The following is a 13,917-nucleotide window of genomic DNA, read 5'->3' as shown; positions in this document are numbered from 1 at the left end:
CTAAAGTAGTAATGAGTAAGAGGAAATATCTAGAAAGATCTCCAAATATTTAGAAATTAAGCAACACACTTTTAAATAACTCATAGGTCAAAGACAAAGTTGTAAGAGAAATTAAAATATTTGGAACTAAATGAAAATAAAAATATAGCCTCAAAATCTGTAGGATACAAGTTAAGGAATTTTCATTGGAAATTTGTAGCATTAAATGTTAAGAAAAAAGAGATCTGGTGTTAGTGATTTAAGTTTTCACTTTAAGAAACTAGAAAAGGAACAAATTACAGCAAGTGGAAGGAAGAAAGTAACAAAGGTAAGAACAAGAATCAGTAAAATCTGAAATACAAAAACAGTTGAGAAAACCAATGCAATCAAAAGCAGATTCTTTGAAAAAATATCAATAAGGTTGATGAACCTTTAACTAGATAGAATAATAAAGAAAAGAGAAAAGACACAAAATGATTAACATCAGGAATGAGAGGTGATATCACTGTAGACACTTTGCACATTAAAAGAATAATATGGGAATATTATACATAACTCTTAGTCCATAATTCCAAAACTTAGATAAAATGTCTCTCTTCAGAAACACTACCAAAACTCATTCAAGAAGATATAGATAATTTGAATAATCCTTTGTCTATTGAACAGATTGAATTCACAGATTAAAAAAAAACAAACATTCACCAGTGAAGACCCAGGCCAATTTTATATAGTCCCTTACAGAAAATAGAAGAGACAAGAACAATCAATACATGAGGCCAGCATTAACTTAGCACTAAAACCAAACATTTCAAACAATAAAGCTATAGACCATTTTTTGTGTGTGTGAACACAGACAAAAAAAAAATCTTCAACAAAATATTAGCAAATTTATCCAGAAGTACATAAAAAGAGATAATTAGATCATGACCAAATGGAGTTTTATACCAGAAATGCAAGGCTGATTCAGTGTTTGAAAGTAAGTGTAATTCACCATACAATCTAGTCTAAAAAGCATTTGACAGGATTCAGCATACATTTATTATTGAAAACTGAGCAAAACTAGGAATAGAAGAGAACTTGATAAAGAGCATATACAAAAAAACCTACATCTAACATTATACTTAATGTATAAGACTGTTGTTTTCCTCCTGAGCCAATGTAATAAGACAAGGGGAAAAAAAGGCACACAGATTAGAAAGGAAGAAATCATAGTGTCTATCTACACAACAGGACTTTTCTATGTATAATGCCAAAGAATCTATAAAGAATTTTCTAGAACTGATGGCTGAGTTTAATGAAATCATATTCTATGAGGTCATATATATATATAAAATCCTATTCCTGCATGCTGAGAAATTGTAACACACTGTTCAAAGAAATCCAAGAACTTAAAAAAAAAATGGAGAAATAAATGTGTTTATGGAGTATAACAACTGTGTGTATGTGTGTGTAAGGTACTGGGGATCAAACCCAGGGCCTCACACATGCATCAACCTACATCCCCAGCGCAAGACTGATATTTTAGTGTGATCCCCAAATTGATCTATAAACTCGGAGCAGTCTCAGTCAAAATTACAGCACAAATGTTTGTAGCTTTCAAGAATCTGATTTTAAAATTTATATAGAAAGGCAAAGAACTAGAACAACAAAAAGAAAAATTCAAAAGGAAAAAAACAAAAGAAAATGGGAGAACTTACTCTATGTGACTAGAAATGTAATATTGACAAAATGATAGAAATAACTTTTTTGTGTGGAAGCTAGGGGAAAGTTCTCTTTTTAAAAAGTCCTCTTTTTAAAAAATTGCTCCTTATTATATAGTTTCGTAGTACATAATCCTTTATTGATTGACTACTGTGGTCAAGTAATTGATCAGTAATATGATTAATTAATTTTTGACAAAGGTACAATGGTAATTCAGTGGAGAAGTTATGGCCTTTTCAACAAAAATGGAAAAAGAACACTTTGGACAGTCATAAAAAATAACATAAAATACATCAAAAACCTAAATATAAAACCCAAAGCTATAAAATTTTTAAAAGAAAGGATAGAGTCAAGCATCATAGCATCTTGTAATCCCATTTTGTAATCTCACACATGCATCAACCCACCGTACCTGTAATCCCAGCATCTTGGAGGCTAAGGCTGGAGGAGATTCAGTTTGAGGCAGGCCTCAGCAACTTAGCAAGACCCTGTCTCACAGTGTTGCAAGGGGTGGTGAGCAACCTAGGAGGCTGAGGCAGGAGAATAGCAAGGACAGTCTTAGCTGTGTATTGAAGCCCTAAGCAATTTATCAAGATCTTGTCTCAAAATTTAAAAAAAGTAAAAGAGGGTGGAGATATAGCTTTGTGGTGTAGCACCCCTGGGTTCAATACCTAGTACTCTAGTACTCTGATTGATAGATAGATAGATATAGAGGAAGAATAGGAGAAAATCTTTGTGTGGGGAGAACAACAGTTCTGAGATATGACATCAGAAGCATAATTGATGAAGAATTAAAAACTTTTATTCTATACAAGATACTGTTAAAAAATGAAAATGAAAAATGAGATGATACAGAGTAGTAGAAAATCATGTCTGACAAAGGATTGTATCTAGAACACATAAAAGAACTCTTAATAAGCTTAGCATAAGAAAACAGACAACCTAATTCTAAAAATGAGTGAAAAATTTGAAATTCAGTATGAAAAGATATTCAACATCATTAGTGTTAAGGAAATACAAATTAAATCACAGTGAAATACTACCCACCTTTTACATTATCTTAATATAAAAAAAAAATTCGACCATAACAAGTGCTGGCACAAGGGTACATTGGTGTTGGAAATGTGAAGTGGTTTAGCTACTTGGAAAACAGTTCATCAGATTCTTATAAAATTAAGCATGCAAAGTCCTAGTTGATTCCCTAAGAGAAGTGAAATCTGACATTCTCCCAAAAACCGCTGTTTAGAGCTGTTTTGTTTTTGAACATCAATAACAGAGACAACGCAAATGTTCTTAAGCTGGGCAATGGATAAAGATACTGTGGTAAATACACACAGTGGAATACTGCTCAGAAATACAAAGGAATAAAGTATTGATACACTCACTAATGGAGATGAACCTCATTGGCATCAAAGAAGCCAGTTTCAAAGACATCCTGATTTAATCTTACTGACATTTTAGAAATGATGAAACAATGGAGTTGGAGAATAGATCAGTGGTTACTAGGGATTTGGGATGCGATGAGGTCTTGATTTCAAAGGGATCACATGAGGGAATATTTGGGATATGATGTAATTGTTCTGTACCTTGATTGTAAAACTAAACAACTATGCATTTGTGAATTCTAGAACTGTACAAAGTATGAACTTTAATTTATGTAAATTAAAAATAAAATGAGTATTAGGAAATTAAAGAAGTTCTGGTATATTAAACATTAAAACACTGGGATTATTAATGGAAGGAAATTAAACACAAACTTATAAATATATGTTTTTTTATTTTTACAAAGTTTGTGTGTATTAGCATTTTTAGCATGTGTATGGCCCTGGATTTGATCACCAGTGCCTCAAAAAAGTGATCAAATAACTTAATATTTTTAGCCATTAAATATTTTGTAACTTATGGAGCCCTCATGTATGGGTTCATTTGACATATCCTTAGTACTGTCAACAATACTTACTGTGGATTCAGTGATTTATAAAAGTTTTCCACCAATTTTTATATTTTAATTGCTTATATTTTGTAGTATTTAAAGGTAATATTCTTATGTCTCAGTAATGTCAACTTGTTTGGCAGCATTACTAATACATATAAAATTTATTTTAAGACCACATTCCTCGTGGATAATAAAAAGGTCTTTGGAACTCATCTCATGCAAGATATGGTGAAAGATGCACTTCGGTCTTTTGTCAGTCCTCCGGTGCTTTCCCCCAAGTAAGTGTTATAAGACAATTTATAATGTATGTATTTTTAAAGTCAAAGTTCTCTGCACTCCTTCTTTACAGACAAAATATAAAAATAGTTTGGAATGTAGTCTCTATATAAAAATAACTCAAATCTTGTTAAAATTAACTCATCTCTGCCACATACTGTTTAAATTAAAATTAAGGTTATTATGATGTTGACAACAGGAGTTATTCAGTAATTTGTCTTGGACTGTTTGTGCAAGGCACTGTTATAGACTTTGGGAAGTAATTATAAAAATAAGATATCTCTTTTTGATCTGAGTCTAGATAAAAATTAAAAGTAGATAATTGATCTTTAAATGATTATCTAGTAGTCATTGTTCTGGAAACATGTTGTCATAAGAAACTGGGAAAGGATGGCTTGTAGGAAAAAAAATCATCATTTGAGTTCACGTTTTAAGAAATGAGGAGGGCTTTTCTGATGGGGAGAGAGGAACTGAGTCATTTTTATTTCTTAACAACAACAACAAAAGCCCAGCATCTGCAGAGGCATGAGAGTATGAAATATATTTTAAGAACAATTAGTAGTTCAGCCTTCTTACCAGCAATTTTTTGAATAAATTATGCCAATATTATGTGAAACTCTGGTAGCTTATTGTCTTAGGTTGGATTCCCTGGAAACAGACCCTGAGACTAAGATTTATGTGAATGTATTTTAGGAAATAATCCCAGGAAACGCTGGCAGGGTTGTGAACAAGTGGAATCATCAAGTGCACTCCATAGATAGTAACTTTGGTTTAGTACTGTAGGGGCCTTTGAAAAACAGTGTGGTTGAAAACCTCAGAGTTGTCCTTCTCAGGGATAAGGGAGCTTGAGAATTTAGCCCCTATTCCCATTGGTAAGGACTGTCCCTGGAAGGATATACAGTGTTGGTTACATTGCCGTTTCATTTGAAATAAAAGCGATGATCCTTATGATTGGGCCTACAAGATTTGGTGTGCTTACGTCTAGGTCTTTCCTGCCAGTTCTCTGACTTTCTCTCCTCCCCTCCCTTACTGGCCTCCTTGCTATTCTTGGAACATGTGGGAACTCTTTTACTCTCAAGTCTTTGCAGAGGGTGGAGGGTAGGAGGGGGCATTTTCCTTAGAAATAAGGTATGAGTGACTCTTAGAAAACCCCTTGGTTGACACCCAGATGTCAAACTTCAATCCTGGAGTGTCACCTCAGTGAGAGCTGTTTAAAAATTGGAATCTCCACCTCCAATCCATTTCTGTTTTCTATAAAATTTTTTTATGCTTTATAATTAACTTTTTATTATGTTTGTTTTCTATTTTTCTTTCTCTCTATTCCCCCAGTTAGAATATAAACTCCAAACGCAAGGCAGGTGTTTTTGGCTATTCTATTAAAATATCCAGATGTTTTCACTCATGTGTCATAAATGCTAGAATGGTGTCTGGCATGTAGTAAGCATACAGTAAATACTTGTTGAACAAATGAATGGGAGGTAGGTGATAAGGGAATTTGGAATAAGATATGAGTGACTCTTGAAGGTTCTGGTAAGCTTTGGTTTTTGTTTTGTGAGCAGTGAGGAACTATCATTAGACTGTTTTTGTCATTATATTTTAAGTTTTTGTGGATTGCTTTTTAAAATCTTTTAAATCTAAAAACCTTACTTTAAAAAAATTTTTTCCCTCCACCTTTTTTATTGCTGCATTATAGTTGTACGTAATGGGTGATGTTAACGTATTTGTACATGCACTTCAATATAACAGTATAATTTAGCCAGTATTCCTCCCCATCACTTCTCCCTCACCCTGCCACGCTCCCCTCCTTTATTTTTATTCCACTTAAAGATAAGTGATAGCTGGGCATGGTGATGTTCATCTATAAACCCAGCTACTTGGGAAGCTGAGGCAGGAGAATTGCAAGTTTGAAGCCAGCCTGGGCAATTTAGCAAGACTCTGTCTCAAAATATAAACTAAAAAGGGCTGAGGATGTAGTTCAGTGGGAGAGCGCCCCTGGACTTAATACCCAATAATGCAAAAAACAAAAAAATGGAGAGAGAAAAAGAGAGATACATGGTAGCCTTGCATCCCAAATTACCTGATGTAGATATAACAAATTTTTTTAATGGCTCCCAGATATTTCATAAAATGAATATAGTCTAAGGGAATAGGGTTACTGGGTGAAGAAACCTGTGTAGTTTTAATTTTAACAGATATTTCCAGAATTTCTTTTTTAAAAAGACTGTAACAATTTCTATTCCTACCAGCAGTATGAAAAAGTATACTTTCCATATACATCATGAACAGCAGAAGGTATTAATCATTACTTTTAATTTTTTTTCTGTGTGTTGAGTAATTTGAGCTCAGGTATACTATTTATTGGTACTTCTAATTTTTTAATAAGTTGCTTAAAGTTTGCCCATTAGCTTTGTTAAGTAATTTATTTTTTGGCATATTTCTAAGAGTTCTTTGTATATTATAGGAAGTTAATTCTCTTTATTATCCCCTGATAGGCATTATGGATTTTTTTTTTCCTTAATCTATTTTACCACATCAAAACTTCTACTTTCTGTATGGCCATTTTTGTCTGCTTTTTTTGTTGTTGAGGTAAATAATTCTCCTCAACTCATAGGTTATCCTTTTCAGCACTTAAATCTTCTTCCAAAGATTTTTCTGGTTTTTATTATCCTTCTGAAATATTTTCCTGTAGTAGAAATGAAAATAGAAGTGCAACTTTATTGCATGCTTGATAGCCCTTTGAGTGAAGCAGAAACCATTTTTCCACTCTTGTTATAATGATATCTTTATATTACTTCAAAATACCTTACATATTGGGATTTATTTAAGTTCCAGTGACATATTCTTTGAAAAAAAAAAAATCGTGCCTTTCTCTGAAGGTTTAATATCTGTTATATACTCCTGCACTAATTCTTTTTCAGGACTCTTTTGGTACTTGTTTGGTATTTTTATTCTTCCATAAAAATGTTAAGGATAATTTTGTGCAGGCTTTTTAAAAACCTAGAATTCTTATTGGAATTAAATATTAATTTTAAGAGTTCTCATTTTTATGCTATTAAATCTTACAATCAAATGACATAGTATTATTTTCATTTGTTTTCTTCATGTGGATCCTATGTGTTTCTTGATAAATCCTAGGTAGTACCTAGGATTTTTTCCTCCTTTTCTTTTTTGCTATTGACTGCTGTTGCTGTTGTGATAATTGAAATTTCTTTCCTACGAGATAATTTCATCCTTTATTTTATACTGTACATTAGTTATTTCATTTTGTTTCTTTGTTTTCTAGATGCTAAAACAAAATCAAATATACATTGGTCATAGCAAACTTGAACATCATGTTAATGGAAATAATCTTTTGCTTTTGTAATAGTTGTCATTGTTACTTTTTACATCTTTCTTTTAAAGTAGTTATTTTTTTAATAATGAGATATTTAAGATTGATTATTTTGTTTATGATTCAACTTATTTCAGTAGGAAGTAATATTTGTATTGATATCTTTCTACAGATATTATAACATTTTTGTTTTTCCTTTTATGTAATCCAAGAGTCACTTTTAAGTATATTTAATTTTCAAGTAAAAACTTTTGGGTTAATGTTTTGTTTTTTCTGATTTTACCCAGTTATAAAATCTAGTTGACTTTATTTATTGTATGATTGAGTGCATGCCTGATTTTAATGTCTATTACACATATAAGAAAAGAAAATTTTGTCTTAGAATGCAAAGTTTGATTGAGTTTGTTATGCAGTTTTTATCTACCTAATTCCAAACAACATAGGGTATGCATACATTATATACACGCACATACACTTTCAAATAAAACAAATTACCAAAATTTATAGAGTTCTCCTTGTATTCTTAATTGTTTTGCTTCATGCTTGTAACTGCTGTTTGGTGCATATGATTTTTATATACATATATATAAGTTGTCTGTAGATACAATATCTTTATTTTATTTTTATGTGGTGTTGAGGATTGAACCCAGCGCCTCATGTTTGCTAGGCAAGCTCTCTACCACTGAGCTACCACCCTAGCCCTGGTGCATGTGATTTTAAATTATTATGCTGACCTTGTCAGTTGTGCCTTTTATTGTTATACACTGTCCCTGTACCATGTTTAGTGCTTTCAACCATAAGTACCACCTTATTTCATGTTAATATTGCTATTGCTACTTTGTCTTCTTTTTTTTTTTTAAATATGTTTTTAGTTGTCAGTGGACTTTATTCTAATTATTTGTTTGTTTATATGTGGTGTTAAGAATTGAACCCAGTGCCTCACACCTGCCAGGCAACATTGAGCCATGCCCCAGCCCCTCTTCTCTATTTAAAATAGGTCTGGCATCTCATTGTTCATTCCTTTTTCTTTAAATCATCTTCTATCATCATTTTAATGGGTTTCTTTTACATGGTTTTCAACTGGGTTTTGTTTTCAATTTTTACTACTTCAATCTGTTAAAAGTAGAATTCGACCTATTCATTGAAATAGATTATTTCATTTTCTTTCTTTCTCCTAATCTTATTTACTGTGTAATTTTCTTTTCTCTTACATTTTTCTGTTTTGATCCAGTTTTGATTAAGTTTCTTTTTTTCTTCTTAATTTGAAAGTTCTTCTACATATTTCTTTTCTGTAGGTGGTTATACTGCTGTTTTGGACTAAATGCTTGTGACTCCTGAAAACTCATGTGTTACCACCATCACCTTCGGTGGTACTTGGAAATAGGGCATTTGGGAGTTAATTAGGTTTAGATGAAGTCAAGAGGGTAAAGCATTTATAATGAAATTATTGTCCTTATAAAAAGAGAAAGGGTTTAGAGGGCATGGGCTAGCACTTCCCCATCCCATATGAAGACACAGAGAAAAGACAGCTAATAGTTCTCTGCAAGCCAGAAAGATGGTACTCATCAAGAATCCTTCTTTGCTGGGCCAGGCCTAGTACACAATCTGTAATACCAGTGACTGGGGAAACTAAGGCAAAAGGATCCCAAGTTCAGAGGCAGCCTGGGCTACTTAATACTAGAGACCTTGTCTCAAAATAAAAAATAAGAAGGGCTGGAGATAATGTTGCACAGTATCTCTGGGTGGTTCAGTCCTGGAGATAATGTCGCACAGTATCTCTGGGTGGTTCAGTCCCTAGTACAAAAACAGTAATAACAACAACAAAAAGTGGGGTGGGGAAGGGGCGAAGAAAGAAAGAAAACCTTCCTTAGCTGGCTCCTTGATTTTGGAGGTAGTGATATTTGTACATGAGTGAACTGAAAGAGTGAACCATGTGCAACCCAGAGGGCAGAACTTTCTGAGAAGTCCCAGTATAGGGCTGGGATTGGGTATAAAGAACTAAATTAAATTGTTAAGGGCTGGCTAGTGTTGTAGCTCAGTGATAGAGCACTTGCCTAGTGTTTTGTGAGGCACCGAGTTTGATTCTCAGCACCACATATAAATAAATAAATTAAATAAAGATCCATTGACAACTAAAAAAAAAGAAAAAAGAATTTTCAAACTTTGTTTTAGGACCCCTTTATATTCTTAAGAAATATAATTAAGGAACCAGATAGCTTTTGTTTATATTGGTTGTATCTACTAACAAGGTACTATTTTAGAAATTAAAATGATACTTTAAATTTTCTAATTCATTTTAAAAATAATACTCAATCTGGTACATATTAACATAATATTTTTATGGAAAGCACTTTATTCTAAGAAAAATTGATGAGAAAAGTGGCAGTGTTTTTTACATTTTTGCAAATCTCTTCCGTGTTTCTTATTAGAAAATAGCTGCATTATCTTTCCTGCTTCTGCTTTCCATCTGCTATGGTATCACATGCCATGAGCCTGTGGAAACTCCATTGTATACTTGTGAGAGAATAAATGCAGAAAGCAGATAAGGTCTTAATAGTACTTAGATCTTGTATTCTCCCTTGCAAGTGTCTCAAGGCCACCCCACCACCAGGGGAAATAGGGGTTGTACTTTGGGAGCTGCTGACTCAAATTTCAAATCTCTGCCTTTCCCTAGCTTTTCAGTCTAGAGGTTACCATGATATGATAATTTATGTGTATCTTTCCTGTGAATGCTTGTGTACTTTCAGCAAATGTGTGTGTCCATAGCAATACTCTAGTTTTATCTGTTTTTAAATTCTGTCCCATTGTATATATTTTTCTTCTACCTGTTTTTTTCTTTCCATGTTGGGATTTTTATACCTGTCCAAGTTGATCCATGCAAACCTATTTGAATTAACTAAAATAAACCCTTTGAATATATTTTAGTTTATTTTCCATTGGTCTACAATGAGATATTTTTTGTTGTTTCTAATTTATCATTATTAAAATTGTGCTATAGTGAACATCTTTGAATATCTCTTTGTGCATATAGAATATATACTTAGAAGTAGAATTCTGGATCATCAAGCCTGTGCATCTGCAATTTTATTTGGCCAAATTACTTTCCAAAGTAATTCAACCAATTTGTATGCTGGGCAACAGTGTGTAGTGTGCTCATTTTCTTACAATATATGCTTTGGCATTATGAAACTTTTAATTTTGACCATTTTTGATGTATGTGAAATAGTATCTAACTGGGAATATACCTCAGTGGTAGAACACATGTTTAAGCATGGAAAGAAGCTCAGGGTTCAATCTCCAGGACCCTCCTCCATCCCCTCCTGCTCCCCCCAAAAAATATCTAATCCATTTAATTTGCATTTCACCTTTTCTTTTTAATAGTCCTTCTAGCTCTTTGATTACATATTGTCACTTTTAATTAATTATCATTTAGATGAAATTGTAGTTGATCTTCATAGTTTGGGATTCTATATTTGGAAACTTACCTACTCACTATAATTTATTTGTAACCCATAATTTATTTGCACTGCTTTCACCATCTTTACAGATGTGTGCAGACAGGGAACACATACAGAGCAGCACATTCTGAAGTCCAATAGACAACTCTATTTTCTTATTTCAGATCACATGCTATAAACACTTCTATTTACTGCTACATTTTCCATGTGGTTGTGACTTTTGTGTTTTTTTCACTATTTAAAATGATCCCATCCATTGTGGCATGCTTTCTAACCTTCCTTAGCATAAGAAAGTGATGAAATGCCTTATGGAGAAAATACATGTATAAATAAGCTTCACTTAGACATGCTGTATTATAGTGCTGTTGGGCCATAAATTCAATGTGTCTTTAAACAGAAATATGCATAAACCAAAGCTATATATTGTTTACTTTATGATAAGAGTGTGACCAGAGGCTCATACATACCTAACCCAGTGTTTCCTCTGGGATAATAGTCTAATTCATTGTCCTTGGCAGTTTTATAGAACATAACTACCATGAATAATGAGTATTGATTATATGGCAAAATTCATTGTGTGGTAGCCATAGCTCTTTTTCTTCTGTTTTTAAAATTCTGGGGTAACAGATAAGAAATCTTATGGGCTGAGAATGTAGCTCCAGGGTAGATTGCTTACCTAGCATGCACAAGCCCAGGGTAGGTTTAATCCCTAGCACCTTATTAAGAAAAGGAAAAAAAAAAAAAATCTAATGCTGATGTGATTCTCTTTTTCCTGTGTTTTGAAACTTCCTTCTGGAGCATTGTTTCTTAAGTTTCTCTTTAAGAATTCAGGAGTTTTGCCAGAATATTCATGTATGATTTTCTGTTAATTGTACTGGAATTCAGTCATTAAGGTATAAAAGTCTCCCAAACAGATCCTTTTCTCTGTTATTACATTCTTAATTATTGCCTTCATCTGTTTCTTTTTTCTTTCTTTCTTTTTTTTAGAAATCTTGGTATTCTAGGTCTTCTAGATCTACTGAATATTTAAACTTGAAAATCATTATTTTTTAGATCCAGAAAGTTGTTTTAAGTGCTTTATTTTCATCTTAAGTAATTTTCTTACTTTGATATTAAAGATATAAGGAACCTTTCAGTATTTTTTAATTCCATCAATTCCTTGTTCCTTTTTTTTTTCCCTCTCTAGTCTGCTAGGTACACTGTCATTTTCTGTTGCATTATTATGGCTGTTAATTTTGAGGCTCTTCGCAGAGTGCTTACTTGTGGTAAAAATGAATAGCAAGTTGTCAACACTGATCTCTGTAAGAATATATATATTTTTTTAATCTTCCTATCTGTTCAACCTCCAGCTCCCTCAAGGTCAAGAAACAGGTACCTTGGAGACTGCTCCAGGAAGGTATTAATCAGAATTGTTAACTGAAACAAGGAACACAGCAAGAAAACTACTTTGTAAAGACAGAACATAAGGTGTCAGAGGGATGAATTGATGAATTGGTGGAAATTTATAGTCTGTGGTTGGAAATGGGGATACATTTTGAAAGAATTGGGAGACTCTGTTTTCTTTGTGGCTATTATCAGGAGCGTAGTCCATGTGGATATCAGTTGTAGGAAAATATATGGTTTTGAAGTGGGTTCGTGGAAAAGTGGGACTTTGGTTTTTCCTTTTCTCTTTGCTAGTTTGATCTTATTAGATTGAACTTAGATTGTCCAAATTTAGAACTAAAGAAATTGGAAATACCATACACTTAATCTGCACAACATAGTAATAGTGAAATGTTTCTTAATCTAATGCTAACATTCTGTAACTTGGTAATTTTTCTGGTTCTGTTTTCTACTTTTCCCTCCCTCTCTGTTAATAGCACACACCGTAATCACTGCTTCTTTTATCTAAGCCAGATAGTTTGATGTTAATGATGTGAATATTCTCTTACAGATGCTGCCTATATAATAATCACCAGGCTAAGGACTGTATTGACTCCTTTGTTACTCACTGTGTTCGGGTAAGATCTATAATTTGGATTGTTGTGATGGATGCTCTAAAAATTTTGGGACATAAGCCCTTTAATGTTATTAATTTATGAATTTTTATTATCTATTCTTCACATTCAGTGAATAAATTTTAAAAATGCTGTCTCCTCTTAACACCTGAGTATTAACACTTGACTTTATAATCTGTAGCCCTCTTGTCTGGTTGTTGGATCCAGAGGAAGCCTAGGATGGCCTCTCACTGCAACCTGAGGGGCCACAGGCTCCCAGCTGGGAAAACGGCATTTGTTCCTAATTTTTTTTGTTTTAAATGAACATAGAAATTTACTTTTTTTGACCTTATAAGATTTACAACATTCTTATATACTGCATACTACCTTAGTGAGAACAGGATTTTATTAAAATTAATCTAGACAAGGTCATAAACTCTTTTTTTCCAAGCCTCAGATAATTAGGAAAAATGCAAACCTTGTAGTAGATTAAATTATTCAAAACAATTTTTTAGATTTAATTTTATAAGCATATCTCTTAGAGAACTCAACCAGGTAACTCTTTGGGGCCTAATTTCGTTTAACAAATATGTATAGCAATGCAATGTGGTGTGGCAAAAGAACAAATTGGAAGAAGATCAGATTTCATTTTTATCACTAACATTTTATCAGGCACATTGCTTTTAAACTTATTGCTCTTTAAAGAATAAGATGCTAACTCAGGTTTGCTATCTCTTATTTGAAATGCCTGGGACCTGAATTGTTTCTATTTTTGAATTTTTTCAGATTTTAGAATATTTCCATAGACTTTATGAATTAATAAGTATCCCTAATCTAAAAATCCACAATGCTCCAAAATCTGAAACTTTTTGAGCATCATGTCAACATTCAAAAAGTTTTGGATTTTGAGTTTTCAGATTAGAGATGTTCAGCCTGTACCTCCTCTGTACCTCTCTTTGGGTAGTTGATCAGAGGAGATATAAAATTTACTCTTCAGAGATCTTACTCATATTTTTAAAATCAGAGCATTCTGCCACACATGTCTACCATATGATTAGTGAAATGTTATTTTATGAGAGCACTATATAAGGAGAATAGAAAAACCTTACAGTTTATACACATGGGCCATTACTCAAACCATATAATTGTTAGGTATTCTGTTGTATTTAAAGTCGTACAGAAACTTCAGCTTTGAACGCTAGATTTTGGATTAAAATAAACAAATGAAATTATCCTCTTGAAATTTCAGGAAGATATCTC

At 32.8% G+C, this 13,917-nt stretch overlaps 1 protein-coding gene across 4 annotated transcripts in view; it reads left to right on the top strand.

Annotated features, from left to right (window-relative positions):
- The window catches only part of Naa35 (N-alpha-acetyltransferase 35, NatC auxiliary subunit), a 116,178-nt gene that overhangs the window by 91,192 nt on the left and 11,069 nt on the right, over positions 1-13,917 (top strand). For all 4 annotated transcript variants that reach the window (XM_046425901.1, XM_046425903.2, XM_046425904.1 and 1 more), the window contains exons 14-15: positions 3,788-3,894; positions 12,615-12,681. In XM_046425901.1, coding sequence (XP_046281857.1) covers positions 3,788-3,894; positions 12,615-12,681 — 174 coding nt within the window. The remainder of the gene's footprint in view (positions 1-3,787; positions 3,895-12,614; positions 12,682-13,917) is intronic.

This window comes from Marmota monax, unplaced genomic scaffold (genome assembly GCF_021218885.2).
Source record: "Marmota monax isolate L192 unplaced genomic scaffold, Marmota_monax_Labrador192_F-V1.1 WCK01_AAM20220418_F8-fsc00265, whole genome shotgun sequence".
Taxonomy (NCBI): Eukaryota; Metazoa; Chordata; class Mammalia; order Rodentia; family Sciuridae; genus Marmota; species Marmota monax.
The sequence above is the reverse complement of the archived record's forward strand: the minus strand, read 5'-3'. Positions and strand labels throughout refer to the sequence as shown.